The 13009-nt window shown below is 39.0% G+C and overlaps 1 protein-coding gene across 6 annotated transcripts in view; it reads left to right on the forward strand.

Annotated features, from left to right (window-relative positions):
* Nucleotides 1-12489, forward strand: part of LOC111337758 (uncharacterized) — a 29009-nt gene extending 16520 nt beyond the window's left edge. For 5 of the 6 annotated variants that reach the window (XM_022944119.2, XM_022944118.2, XM_022944121.2 and 2 more), the window contains exons 10-25: nt 150-196; nt 888-918; nt 1091-1153; nt 1440-1525; nt 2092-2661; nt 3007-3025; nt 3202-3332; nt 3628-3658; nt 3884-3946; nt 4408-4470; nt 4563-4625; nt 5567-5616; nt 5781-5811; nt 6132-6194; nt 6403-6536; nt 7711-12489. In XM_022944119.2, coding sequence (XP_022799854.1) covers nt 150-196; nt 888-918; nt 1091-1153; nt 1440-1525; nt 2092-2661; nt 3007-3025; nt 3202-3332; nt 3628-3658; nt 3884-3946; nt 4408-4470; nt 4563-4625; nt 5567-5616; nt 5781-5811; nt 6132-6194; nt 6403-6536; nt 7711-8090 — 1825 coding nt within the window. In that variant the 3' untranslated portion in view covers nt 8091-12489. The remainder of the gene's footprint in view (nt 1-149; nt 197-887; nt 919-1090; nt 1154-1439; nt 1526-2091; nt 2662-3006; nt 3026-3201; nt 3333-3627; nt 3659-3883; nt 3947-4407; nt 4471-4562; nt 4626-5566; nt 5617-5780; nt 5812-6131; nt 6195-6402; nt 6537-7710) is intronic. The other variant, XM_088743307.1, reaches the window with a different exon arrangement.
* Nucleotides 12490-13009: the final 520 nt, after the last annotated feature.

The raw sequence follows: 13009 nt of genomic DNA on the forward strand, positions 1-13009 counted from the left end.
AAAAAGTCGTAAATGTTGTACAGACCTAAATTATCAAATATATGAGGAGTGTTTTCCTATATCACTCACAACACTGTCTCTAATAGTCACTGCAAATCCAAGCTTTAAAATAGTTAACACCATTTGTTACTGAATTTTATGGTTTGCAGTCTCTATGGATGCCCAAGGAGAGTCTCTGTGGAGAAAAGCAAAGATGGTAAGTAATGGAAAATTATTACATTCTTCTTAAATGTATTTTTCTATGAACCCTATCACCCCCTGGAAGTGACCAAATAGGAATTTCTCCCAATGGGATAAGTACATTTTCAAGCAGAAAGTCTCTGAGAAAAAAAAAATATTGGTACTTGTGAGGAACAACTCCCTGAAAAAACTGGAAATTTTTGTAAGGCCAACTGGTAACCTGTTGCTAGCCCATCTGTTATATGTCAGTCACATTTCAATTAACTGTCAGCTAACAGATAGATCAGTAGAAGGAAGCTGTTCTCCACACTTACCAAAACATCAATAAGGGGATTTTTTTTTTTTATTCAATACTAAATTCTGGAAACCAGAATTTCAAAAAAATGTCTACCAGACAAAGTGGAGAATTGATATTCAGACCAACGATATGACAGGGTTAACACTGTTATTATACACATATCAGTGTTGTGTGGCATAGGTGCTTAAAACAAGGGTGGGTAAAAGCAACCTAAAAACTTCAAAAGTGAACTTTGAAGATGGTTGCCTGGTGCAGGAGATTTGAACTATACTGAGCTTGTATAGGAGATGACTCTGTAGCTAGTCTGCCATCTGGAAAATAGAGACGGGTTGTAGCTGTAACATATGCATTAATGGGATACATTGTACAAGACAGTACAATTTAGTTGAATTTTTTTTGTCATTTCCAGGAAAAGCTTCAGGAGATGACAATGGAGCAAGGTACATGTAGGTTTTTTATCTAAGTTCAGAGTTTTAAATGTGGGTTTTCAGCGATTATTTATTTAGCTATTTGGTCATTGGCCTATTTGTTTAATCAATGATTTCCTCAGGTCTTTTTATATTGCGATCTTCATTTTTTGAATATGGAATTCTTTACTAAATGTTTCCATAGATGTCCAACTCCAGGCTGTGATGGCACTGGACACAGAACAGGGTTGTACACATCACACAGAAGGTAGGGTTAACAGTTGCAAATTGTGCTCCATGTAAGAAACAGATTCCTTGTTACTGTGTGTCTGTTCAACAATAGATCACAGATGATGTCAAAATGTGTTGAGAACAAAATAGTAGCACGAGAGGAGTATAGCTGAGTTGTCACTGATGTTCTTACAACCTTCACATCCCAAAAATATTTTTTCAAGAAATAACCTCCTCCCTTTACCCTTGCATTTTCTTGTCACTGGTTGTAGTATAATTTACTCTTTTTGAAACTAATGTGACCCTGGTGATTTAAATTGTAGTCTTTCAGGTTGTCCCCTAGCTACATTCCAGAAGCAGGTTTCACGTCAGTACAGAAGTCCACCTACTACTCCACCACACAAGAAGAGTAAGTTTTTCTTACTTCACTGAGCCATGAGGTACCAGTAGCTGTAAATACTAACCTTTTAGCAAATAACTTGTATGTTGCCAGTTAACCCTTTTTATACTCTCTGAGGTGACTGAAGCGATTCTCACAATTTCCAAGCATTGCCCAAAGAACCAAGTAATTAGAATACACAAATGACCAAAGGTTGTTTTCCTGGTATAGCACACTGCTCTGCTGAGTAATTTACTAGTGGGGAAAAATAGTTATTGGAAACTCATTGTTTATTTTTTACTTCTTGTTACTGTATTCATTTTAGGCTTCTGTGATTATGCACTTCACCTCTATGGAAGTGTAAAATAAAGGCTTTGGTGAAACGATAGTCACAGTGGATGTAGGCAAAATAATATTTAAGAAAATGAACAACATATTTCTGTGTCTCAAGTATACAACCTAGTCTTTAACAAAAAAAAAAGTATTCGTGGGTTATCTTGAAATGACCTGAGAAAGTCAATACCTATCACTCTTGGGTGTAGCAACAGCATTTACCAAGATTCTAGGAGATCTGAGCTGTTTCTTCTTTATTACAGGCCGCCCACAAAAATGTATTCTGACAGACAAGACATTGCCTCAAGAAAGTCCCACATCTCCAGACTCGGGCATTTCCTCTGCCTCCAGCACTGAGGACAGCTCAGCCAAGAAAGAACTGAACTTTGATTCAGACACCAAAGATTCACCTGTTCATTTTACTTTCCTCAAGAGTAAGCCTCCCAGAATGAAGTGTGAGTCCTCATCAGTGACCACTTCCACTGATTCCCTCCCAGCATTGTCCATGCCAAGTGTAATCTCAGCCACAACTGCTGTGGCTGTGGCAAACTCAGTCATGAGTGTCAATCGGGCTCCCATCCCCAAGGAAGTGTCTCCTAAGGAGTGCCCTTCAGAGGAATCTGATGATGGAATTGTTAAAGGGCCAATTGACACAGGAAATGGTGGTGGTGGTGATGAAGATGATAATGATGATGAAGAGGGCGAGTTGAGTTCAGATGAGATTTGCCTAGAGGCTAAAGAAGTTGTCCAGTACACATCTTCAGAGAGTTCATCTGAGGAAGATTATGACATCAGAGAGGATGCTGATGACTCTGATTATGGAGGAGGGAGAAGTAAGTGTCAGGAAATGCTTATTGAAGTTATCTTGGAATCTCTATGCAAAGTTGAAGGTATCAACCTTGCTTATCCTAGCAGTGTACAGGATGCATGTCACTTAAAAGGCAATTTCCAGTTGAGTGTCAGAATCAATCCAGATGTACATTCTGTTTTGCCCTCTCAACCATTCGGATTAATTTAGTACTGCAACAGGGTCGAGACATTTCTTTTGTAGAAATTCCAGTGACAAGGTGTCAAAAGTTTTTGTCTCTAGTTGTAGTCGTCGCGAGGCAGTCTTGAGCCCCACAGATTGTCTTATGATTCACTAATACCTTCTGCTGTTTCTTTTGTCTCTTCCATAGGTGCTTCAAAGTTGATTGGGTATGTATATTGTGTGTATCAATTTTCATGTGTTGCCAACAACCTTGTGAGAAATTTTGAAAGTGACCCTCGTGGTCTCCATGCAAAATATTATGAGTGTAATACTTGAGGTGAAACAGAGATTATTCTTTACAATCTGTACAAACACGGTGTCTTTCTCTCTTGGTTTAACCCAGTTGTCCAACAGAGGGTTGTGATGGATCAGGACATGTGAATGGCCGTTTTTCCAGTCATCGTCGTCTCTCCGGCTGTCCAAGAGTAGTGAGGAACACGCCTCTGCCGAAAACCCCTGTTAAACGTGAATTTGGTAAGATGTATCAAATTGTGTTTTTGCTTTAGCAACGGGCGCGGGATTGCTCTATGCTAAGTTTGTCTATTTGGGTGGCACGTGACAAATCGCGCCTGGCAACGAAAAAGGCGGGAAAATTTTCCCGCCCCAGCGCCTCGACTTCTTCCGCGCCGTCGATCTATTTAACTGATGTTCCATAATACTTCAGTATCTAAGGCATTTTCAGGCATGTCAGTCAATTTAAGATGCACTTCTATATGGTAAGAACAATTACGCTTAGAAATTAATTAAGATGCGTTTCCATTATTTATAGGATCTGATGGGAAACCTAAAGAACTTCTCAGGTGAGTGATTACTCTAGTTTGCCAGTCTAACAAGCTATATCGGCTCTCTAGGAAATCATTGGGTGATTAAAGCATTAAAAGGAAATCAGTGTCGCTTGCGCAGACTAGTTGTTATCCCGTGTGTAAATTAAGCGTTGTAGTTAAACTTCTTGTGTTGGTGTTGTTTTCGTCGTTGCTTTCAGATGTCGACATTTTTCCCCTTTTTTTTTTTCCTTTTATACTTAGTTGTCCGACTCCAAACTGTGATGGAAGGGGACATGTGTCAGGGCAGTATGCAACACACAGGAGGTACGTTAGTGAAAGTTCTAACCCATGAGACTTTACTTGCTGACCTGCATATTCTAGGCAAGTCTAAAGTGTTGAACAGAACCATCCGTTCCTCGACTTCAGGAGTTGTGATTCCCCAATAGCGAAAGAACTACGCGTGGACGTTACATTTTTAAATTCCAATGGATTTTTTCCCGAGCGCTGTCCATTGCAAAGCGTTGTTAACACCTGCAATAGAATAGGCTCTGATCTCCCCTGGCGTTTAGTTGTTTTATCCTATTGCAAATGCAAAGTTTGACTAACCGCAAGTACTCTTCTTGCCTTTTGAAATTTTTTGCTGTGATATCAAAGAAAAACTATCAAAGTGAATGGAGAAATGTAAAGAGATCGGCAAAGAGGATTTAATGACAGGTCTAAGAAGGAGAGGGAAATGAGATTGCAGATTCAGTGTTACCAGCGACTGATTCTGTCTGGTATTTCAGTTTGTCAGGGTGTCCACTTGCAGCCAAAATGCAGCAACAGGAACACCAAGAAGTTAGGTACATGTATGTGTTATTCCGCAGTGAGTATTTTGAGTTGATTTCTGTGTTTTGTTTGTTCAGTGTAGTATTAAAAACCAATATCACTCTTGTTCTAGGTGCCCTACAGTTGGTTGTGATGGAACAGGTCATGTGACTGGGAAGTACGCTTCGCACAGAAGGTACGTTGGCGGGCGTTTATTCCACGGGAATGCATTAATTTGATTGGTCGAGAAATGTGGTCCAACTTTCCCAACCAATCAGATGTGGAACTAAACCCACTCGTGACATGGTCGCCGGCGTTTTCCCGCGCTCAAAGCTGGCCGCTTGAGTTAACTCTGAGCTAACCGTCCCCCCCCCCCCCCCCGTTAGCTCAATTGGTTAGAGCGCCGGGTTATGTTGTGCAGGAGGTCGAGGGTTCGAACCCCGGCCGGACCAATACTCATGGTCTTAAAGTAATTGAGGAGAATTTGCTACCTTTCCATAATATCAAGAAATGGATAGATATTCTAGTCTTCTCGGATAAGGACGAATAAACCGTAGGCCCCGTCTCCTGCATGGTTAGGGGTAGGAGACGTTGATCTCCCACGCACATGATTACTGTGTGGTGGATGTCCTCCCCTGGGGTGGGATGGGTGGGTTTACTGGATCCGCAGTAATTGGCGCAAGCTGTAGCGGTGTCCCTGCCTGTCGGCGAAGCTAATAAACTATTCATTGACTCGCGAGGGAGGAATTACAACTCGTTATCAAGTCGTAGCTCTTAATTTCCACTTGCTCTACTCTGGGATCATGCTAGCTTGACTCCGCAACAGCTATAAGAATATTCTCCACACTGTTCTCATTAAAAACGAAAATTTGTTTATCAATCAATGGCTGCTTTAATCTTAACCTTTAACTCACAAAAGTGATTAACAGGTAACTTCTCCCTTTGAAATCCATACTTTATCCAGCAAACAAGTAGTGAGAATACTCAAACTTAACAGGTAGAAGTTGTTACTTTGATTGAACATCATATCCTCGTAACTATTTTACAAGGAAATGTGTAGCAGCTTGAGGGGAAAATTAACAATTAGATCTTGGGAGTTTAAGGGTTAAAAGTTAAATTTTTTGTTTTTTTTTTTAGTTTGTCAGGATGCCCTCTGGCTCCCAAGCTTGCTCTTCAAAATGCTGAAGGTAAGTATCATGTCCAATCCGTACGTCCGTTTCTGGAATCGCTAATATGTAAGACTTAAGCCCAGGAATGTGGAATGGGAATCGACAATCCTCGGCCGACGGTGTTTTGCCAACGTGAATATATGCTATTCATAATCAGTCTTTTTCTTCTTTTCATTTTTAAGGGAGTCCGCAGTCCGATAAAGCTGGCCCTATGTAAGTCATTGTATTGTTTTTTATCAATATGAATATCCAGATCCTTTTACTTGCATGAAACACCAAAGAATGATTTTAAAGGAAAAGAATAGAATTACATTCCAAAATTCAATCTTTAAATTTTCATTGTTGACCGTATTAAGAATGAAGGAGAAACGAGTATGGGAGAAATTGAAATAACCAGTTCTGTACTGCTTCGATGCCAACTTAATCCGTCAGTGAAGCACTGTGCACTGAAATATAATTATATTCGAAACATCCTATGATAAATTTCGTAAAAGGAAGGTGAAGAAGTAAGATGTATGTTACTCTTCCATCAGGTGTCCTACCCCTGGATGTGACGGGACAGGACATTCCAGTGGTCAATTCAGTACCCACAGGAGGTAAGAACAGTTTTCGTTTCTTTTGTTCATCTATACGTTTACTTGAAGTTTTAGTAGTATGGGAGTGAGGGAGGGAGATTAGTCTGTTTAAATCAAGGTTGGAATTTGTCGGTGTGACACTTCGCATTTTGTTTCTTCTTTGGTGCATGAAAGAGCATGACAACAGTTTCCTTTTAAACTAACGTTAATCTCTTATATGTTTCCACAGTTTATCGGGCTGCCCTTTGGTTTCTCCTTCGGAGAAGAAAGTTCTCATGAGACAGGAAGCGGAGTCCAAGTTGTTGGCTCAGGCAAGCGCCAGAAATCCAGATGTTAAGCTGGTTAAAATCCGATCAGGCAAAGGTAATGTTGGTATTTTATGTATGTAGTTCTAGAGAGTTAGGGTAGTTGTTTAGAAACAATAGGTCCTCTGACTATGAATATATAACGTGTTTATTACGAACCAACGTAATGACTAGCTCCCAGTTGGCTGGTTAGCTCAGTTGGTAGAGCACTGCACCGGTATCGCAGAGGTCATAAGTTCAAATCCCGTACAGGCATGATTTTTTTTCAGGCCTCATTTTCACTACTGCTTAAGTTGTGTTCATTACTGCGAAGATCGTAGGTCTTATCTTCTCATCAATTCGCGGCTGACTGCTGTAAATGAGGATCGTCAGTGATCCTCGTTCTCAGATGTACATAAAGTTGTGGTGCAGCACTCGACAAAGGATGTCGGCCAAGACCCTTAAGTAGTAAAGAAATGAGCCTCGCTGGTGAGCTGCGATTAAAGAAATTGCTGTGAAGAAGCCTAAAAAAATTTTAGGCTTCGACGGGATGCTGAGCCACGAAGCCACATGATGCAGGGGAAGGCAAATTTACACGATGTGGCTTTTTTCGTTTAGTTAAGAGGATTCACTGACACGATTATCTGAAGAACTTGTGTCGAGGTTTTAAACCGTGTGTGGACATCTGCTCTCGAAATATGCGCCGGAAGGACCAAGTATAGCGGCCGCAACGTAGACGAAATCTTTCATGTGAACTGGGAGGAATAGAATAAGCTAGGCTCATTAGAAAATTATTTGCACTCCAAGCGCAGGTTCGCATGTCTTTTTTGAAAGACATGTAAGCTACTTATCGTCAAATAGCGGGTCAGAAACTACCGGAATTTTGTAAACCTCTACACTTAGTGCCTGCTTTGAACAGGGAAAGCCAAGCAGTCGAAGTTTTCAGCGTAGATAAAGAGGATGAGAAAGAGTCTTCAGTTATTCAGTTTTCAAAGAGGAGTCTCAAAGGTCAGTTTACAAACACGCGAGGCAGACAGTTAGCTTGGTCGTTTCCTTTTTGCCACCCCACTATCATAAAAAACTCAAACAACAAGTAAGCAAAGCGAATGACTTCTTTTCGACACTTTGTTTGGCATAAATGAGATACAGGAAGCAGCATTGATAGACAAGGAAGGCAGGGAGAACCGTCAGATTTTTTAATCAAAATCCGAAATAAAAGAAGTTCTCGCTTGATGCTGCTTTTACCACACCAGCTCAACAAGAAATCGAAAAAGTACGCGCCTTGGATAAGGAGATCGGCGTGCTTCAGTCTTCGAACGAGGAATGCGAGAAACTCAACAAGGAGCTAGACTCAGAGATAAGCAAACTGGAACAGCGACTGACAATTTGTAAAGAGGAGACAGCGAGTAACCGACACAGGACAGGGGTGGTGGAAACCAAACTCGCCGTGGTACAGACGCGATTTATCGCCTCACTGTCTCATGTTCAGGTTCCAGACATCGGTGTGAAGCTCACTTTTGATTCCATGGATACGTATATTGAAAAATTACAGCAGATTATTGAAGAAAATGCTACAGATTACAAAGAACTAATTGCAGATATCAAAGAAGCATTGGCAGATTTTAAGTTTTAGATACAAAAAAAAAAAAGGTTTGTGAAAAGATTTATTAATACCAATAATTCTTAATTATTATATATACTAAGGTTATCATATATATGGGAATATTAAGTGAAATTATTGTTACGAAATTAGTAATTATTAATTATTAATACCAGAGAAGGTAAGAGTTTTATCATAATAATTATTAAGTCTGCTGACTACATATCTTTTAAAATATTACAGTAACGGTTGTAGTCTCAACTGAGGCTTCGAAAAGCATTTACACTTGTGTTTTTATTATTTTCTCCTCTAAAGTAGGAAGCCTTTTCACGATGGTTTTGCTCATTTAATTTTGTCGTCTTGTTTCTTCTGTTACAACCATTATATTTTATGTTCCTGATAATCATATTTATGCACTATTTATACGCTCCACCACTGGAACCAATAGTTTAATGTCCTTTTTCTTTATCTACATGTTGCTTGCTCTATCCACTGCGTTTACCTTTGATTTCGTCTTTTACTTCACTTGTTACCAGAGATAATAGTGCATTATTATATGACTGTGTCTCGCAAGGACTGGGAACTACCGAATTCACGGATTTGATTGGCTGAAATCAGTATTGAAAGCGGTCTAGATTTTCCCATCTAGACCGGTCTAGAAAAAAAAGGTACAAAGAATATAAAAAATTGGCATACAAGACACAGCCATATAATAAACAATCTTATTAACCAAGCTCGGTCGGTCTGTTTGGGAGAATCTTGACCTCGGTCGCTGGTACAGACCTCACTGCGTTCGGTCTGTACTGGCGACCTCGGTCAAGATTCTCCCAAACAGACCTCCCGCTCGGTTAATAAGAACTAAATATTGCATTTATAGGTGTGGTGCAATATTAGAAAACTTTTGACGGTTGTGACTCCTTTTAATTCCTCTGATTTCCAGTTTGCTTGTTCAACTTTTTTTTTTTTTTTTTTTTTGTTTTGTTTTTTTTGTTTGTTTGTTTTGTTTTGTTTTTTGACTCTTTAACTCCCGAAGTGTGACTTTGGTGCGTTATCCTGCAAAAAGGATAACGCAGACAAGCTTATTCGCCAGAGGGTATGACCTTGATATAACACCAAATTCTTTATAGCAATTTGCTGGAAACTTTATGGCAGTCAGAAGGGAAAAATTACTTATAAATTCACGGGAGTTACACGGTTAAGAAAGCACTTTATCCTACCGTCTCTCTTTACTCAGTGGAAGAGAAACCTGTACAAATAATTTAACGTAAAAGCTGTAATTGTAAATAGTATATATGAATTCATGAAAATCAGAGTCGAATTTTATTCTAGGTTTTTTTTTTTTAATTCTGTGGCGCGGGAAATTCTCTTTGTGGCCTGTGTAATCATCGTAATTTTAAAGGGCAATTTTCAGAATTTTATGCATTTAATTGAAATTTATGTATGCGTTAAGAAATCGATTTTCAGGTTAATTACTCTAGAGACTTGCGTCTACATCATTTTTAGCTTAGAACTTGGTAGCTTTACTTCATGTGAAGCATACATTGGTGTATTTCCCCTCCTCAAAAGCCAAATACTAAAAAGATATGTTAAAAGCTTTATTTCAAATGTATATATGTACGTCTAGAACGTCCGATTTATAATTTACAAAATCTTTAATGATAGTGACTAATATAAGATTTCTTTAATATATATTATTTATTTAATGAGCATGTTGATTATCCCTCATACACGTGACTCACAGAAACCTAGTCAGAGACGTAAATCGTCATTGGTTATCTTGATTATTATCGCTTATTAGGGTACTAAAATTTAATTTCATAAAGTAATAGCTAATTTGTAGTTTGGGGGTATGATTGTTATTTCTAGATAGTATTCAGTTACTAAAGATCAGAAGACACAAGGGCGTGACCTTGTGTCCGAAGACGATAAAGTGTGACTTCACATCATCTAGGGAGCTTGCTCGTGTGACCTTTTTCGGGTTTACATGGATTCCTGAGGTTGACCGTAACTCCAAGCTACATGTGGTAGTAAAATATATTAATATATTAAAGGCATCAATAAGAGACATTATAAACAGAAAATCGTGCGTATGTTCGAAACTTAATTTAAATTCCTATATTTATAGCAGTCCTTTCCATATTTAACCAGTTTATATCAATGCTCAGTTGTTACTGTAACTCTGTTTGGATGACTCCTCGTTGAAATGAGTGTGAGCATTATTCTTTCTGTTCATCTTTTATTTATCAGTGTTATTTAATTTTATCAGATTTCTTAAAGTGCTTTTTTGCTAAAGAAGTCGAGTTCCAAGAATGACGAAACTCTTAAAATGTGAGAGCTTATTTTGTTTTCGTTATGCTAATTTTTTTGTTAGCTAGTATTGAGAATTTTATTTCAAAGTCTGTACCTTAGTTGATATTTTTGTTGTTTCTCCTTACCTGACTGTCAGAGAACGTATTGCAAGGGCGAAGCCAGGGGATTCCTGGGGTGCCCGTGACCCCCCCTTGGTAGGTCTTCTTTAGAGCAATCAACCTACAATATTCAGGTGGCGAAAACGCCATGACAATATCTTGGCCGTAAAAGCCATTGATATGGGCCTTCGTGCCGCAATAATACGACTGAGCCCGCTGATACACGCGGGAGAGCAGCGGTGTAAATGGTGAGTAGCCTCTGTGACCCCCCCTGCCTTTGAAAAATCCTGGCTACGCCCCTGTATTGAAATTGTAGGGGAGACGTAAGGTACTGATCACTTACAGTAGTGTAAGTGTCAACATTTATCGAGCAAAGTGAGGTGTCATCCAAAGCAAGAGCTGTAATTTTTATTTTATTGTATTAAAAAAACAAGTTGCTTTCTCGAATGGAAATGTTCTATTTTCGAATCACCTTTAGCCTATTTTTCAAAGCGAGTCCTGGTGCTCATCTTTTCATATGATGATACATTCACATGCAAATTAAACTCTCTTCGTAAGAATGGTTGAGTACCAGGCCTCGTTTTGAAAACGAGGCCAAGGGTAATTTGGAAATGGCCCATTGCACATTATGAATACTTGATTTGTCCGCTAGCTTTTAGTGAGGTACCACAGTACTTGATTTGTCCGCTAGCTTTTAGTGAGGTACCGCAGAACAAAAGGGTTATGAAGCAATTTTCCATTGAATCAAAATTTTTTTGCTGTGTTATGTTGTATGGTCTCGACACCCTTTCAGCCAATCTTATCGATAGCTGAGACGATCGAGATCTGGGCCGGGTTGTTCAAAGGCGGGTCAAGATAACTCAGGGTTACCGTGAAATTTAATTGCAGATCTGAAAGCTTTAAAATTAAATGCACTTTAATTCCATTTGTTTACAATTTGATGATTGAATGTCTAAGAATAATTGGGAAAATTATCTTAAAACGGCTTTTGAACAGAGAAATATAGAAACCTGGATTAAAATTTAACCCTGGGTTAGCACTAATCAGTCTTCGAACAACTGGGCCCTGGTCACTTAGCTTGAGACTAGTCTTGTACATTCGTCGAGTTGTCTTTGGCTGCGTGCGTTGGTTACCTTCGTTCTGAATGGTTGTTGTGATTATTTTATTCATTTTTTTTTTTTTTTTTATAATGGATTTAAAAGAAAGTAAGGTAATGGTAATTATTCCCAGGGTCCGGTAGCTCGAAGTCGATTAGCGCTAACCTAGGGTTAAATTTTGATCCGGGCTTCTTTATTACCTTGTTCAAAGGCCTTTTTCAGGTAATTTCCTCTATTCTTTGTAGGGAATCCAGTAATCAAATTGTAGACAAAAGTAATGCAACTGAATTTTCTTTTAAAGCTTTCAAATCTGAAATCAGATTTCACACTAACCCTGGGTTATGTTAACTCAGCTTTGAACAACCTGGCCCTGCTGCTGATTTCTCATCTTAATTACACTGGTCAGCACACTTGTACCTTCGGACAAATGTGAAACTGCCTAGCCCTAGAAGATCGTAACCAACTTGTAACAAAATATCATGTCTTGTTGTTACGTTAATCCTTGTTTAATAATCATAGATTATAAGATAATGAGTCGTCACTGGATAAGGAATGATCGATATTGCAATTTTCAGTCAGTAGTTTTTATATTATTTTAATATATACATAGACGGTTATGTTTCAGCCAACCTTTAGGTCCAAAGTTCAGTATCCATAGTTGGATTCTCCCAACAATGCTAGTACATCTTCTGTAATCCTTCCTGGGAAGATTGATGTTTTGGGCCAGGTTTTGATCTGGCCTCTGAATCTGTCTTGAGGCAGTAGGGAGAGGCTCTGTATTGATTATTATAGGGAATTGAAGGTTCACAGTGAGCCCTGGTGATTAGTCTAGTGTAGACGTATTTTTTAGTCAAAATAGAAATATCAAATTGAATATATGTGAATTTCAATCTTAAAATAAAATTTGATGCAAGGAGAAAGATCAAATTGGCCTTTTGAAGCACTGCGTATCGTACATCATTTAAAACAGGTGAACTTCCATCCACACTGTATAGCGGCGAAAGTGATCCTGATCAGATCGTTTGTGGAGAAAAGTCGTTCACAGCCATTACTCACTTCGCTTAAAGACTGGCGACGAGCAAAAGAGCCGCATTCCTTTTTTCCCTTGCGCACCTAGCATGGAAATTAAACCCCTTGATTTAAAAACACGATAATTTAAAAAAAGCTGAGATGTCTCCTTTGAAAAGCTCGTGACAATGAACCAGCAAAGAAAAAATCTGGTGCACCTACCAAAGGAGACATCTCATGAGTCCAAAGTTTGAGTCCAGTTATATCGATCGTGGGCCCACTTTTTCACCAGAATGTTCTTTCCCGCTCTCATGAAGACACTTCTCCTTATCCGACGTTAAATTCGCAATGGTCTATTGATAAGGAGACTGGACACAAGAATGAGCAATTAAAAATTCCCGGATGTACGCGCAAGTTTAACAAGGTGAAAGCATTTTGT

The sequence above is a fragment of the Stylophora pistillata genome, chromosome 13, assembly GCF_964205215.1.
Source record: "Stylophora pistillata chromosome 13, jaStyPist1.2, whole genome shotgun sequence".
Lineage (NCBI taxonomy): Eukaryota > Metazoa > Cnidaria > Anthozoa > Scleractinia > Pocilloporidae > Stylophora > Stylophora pistillata.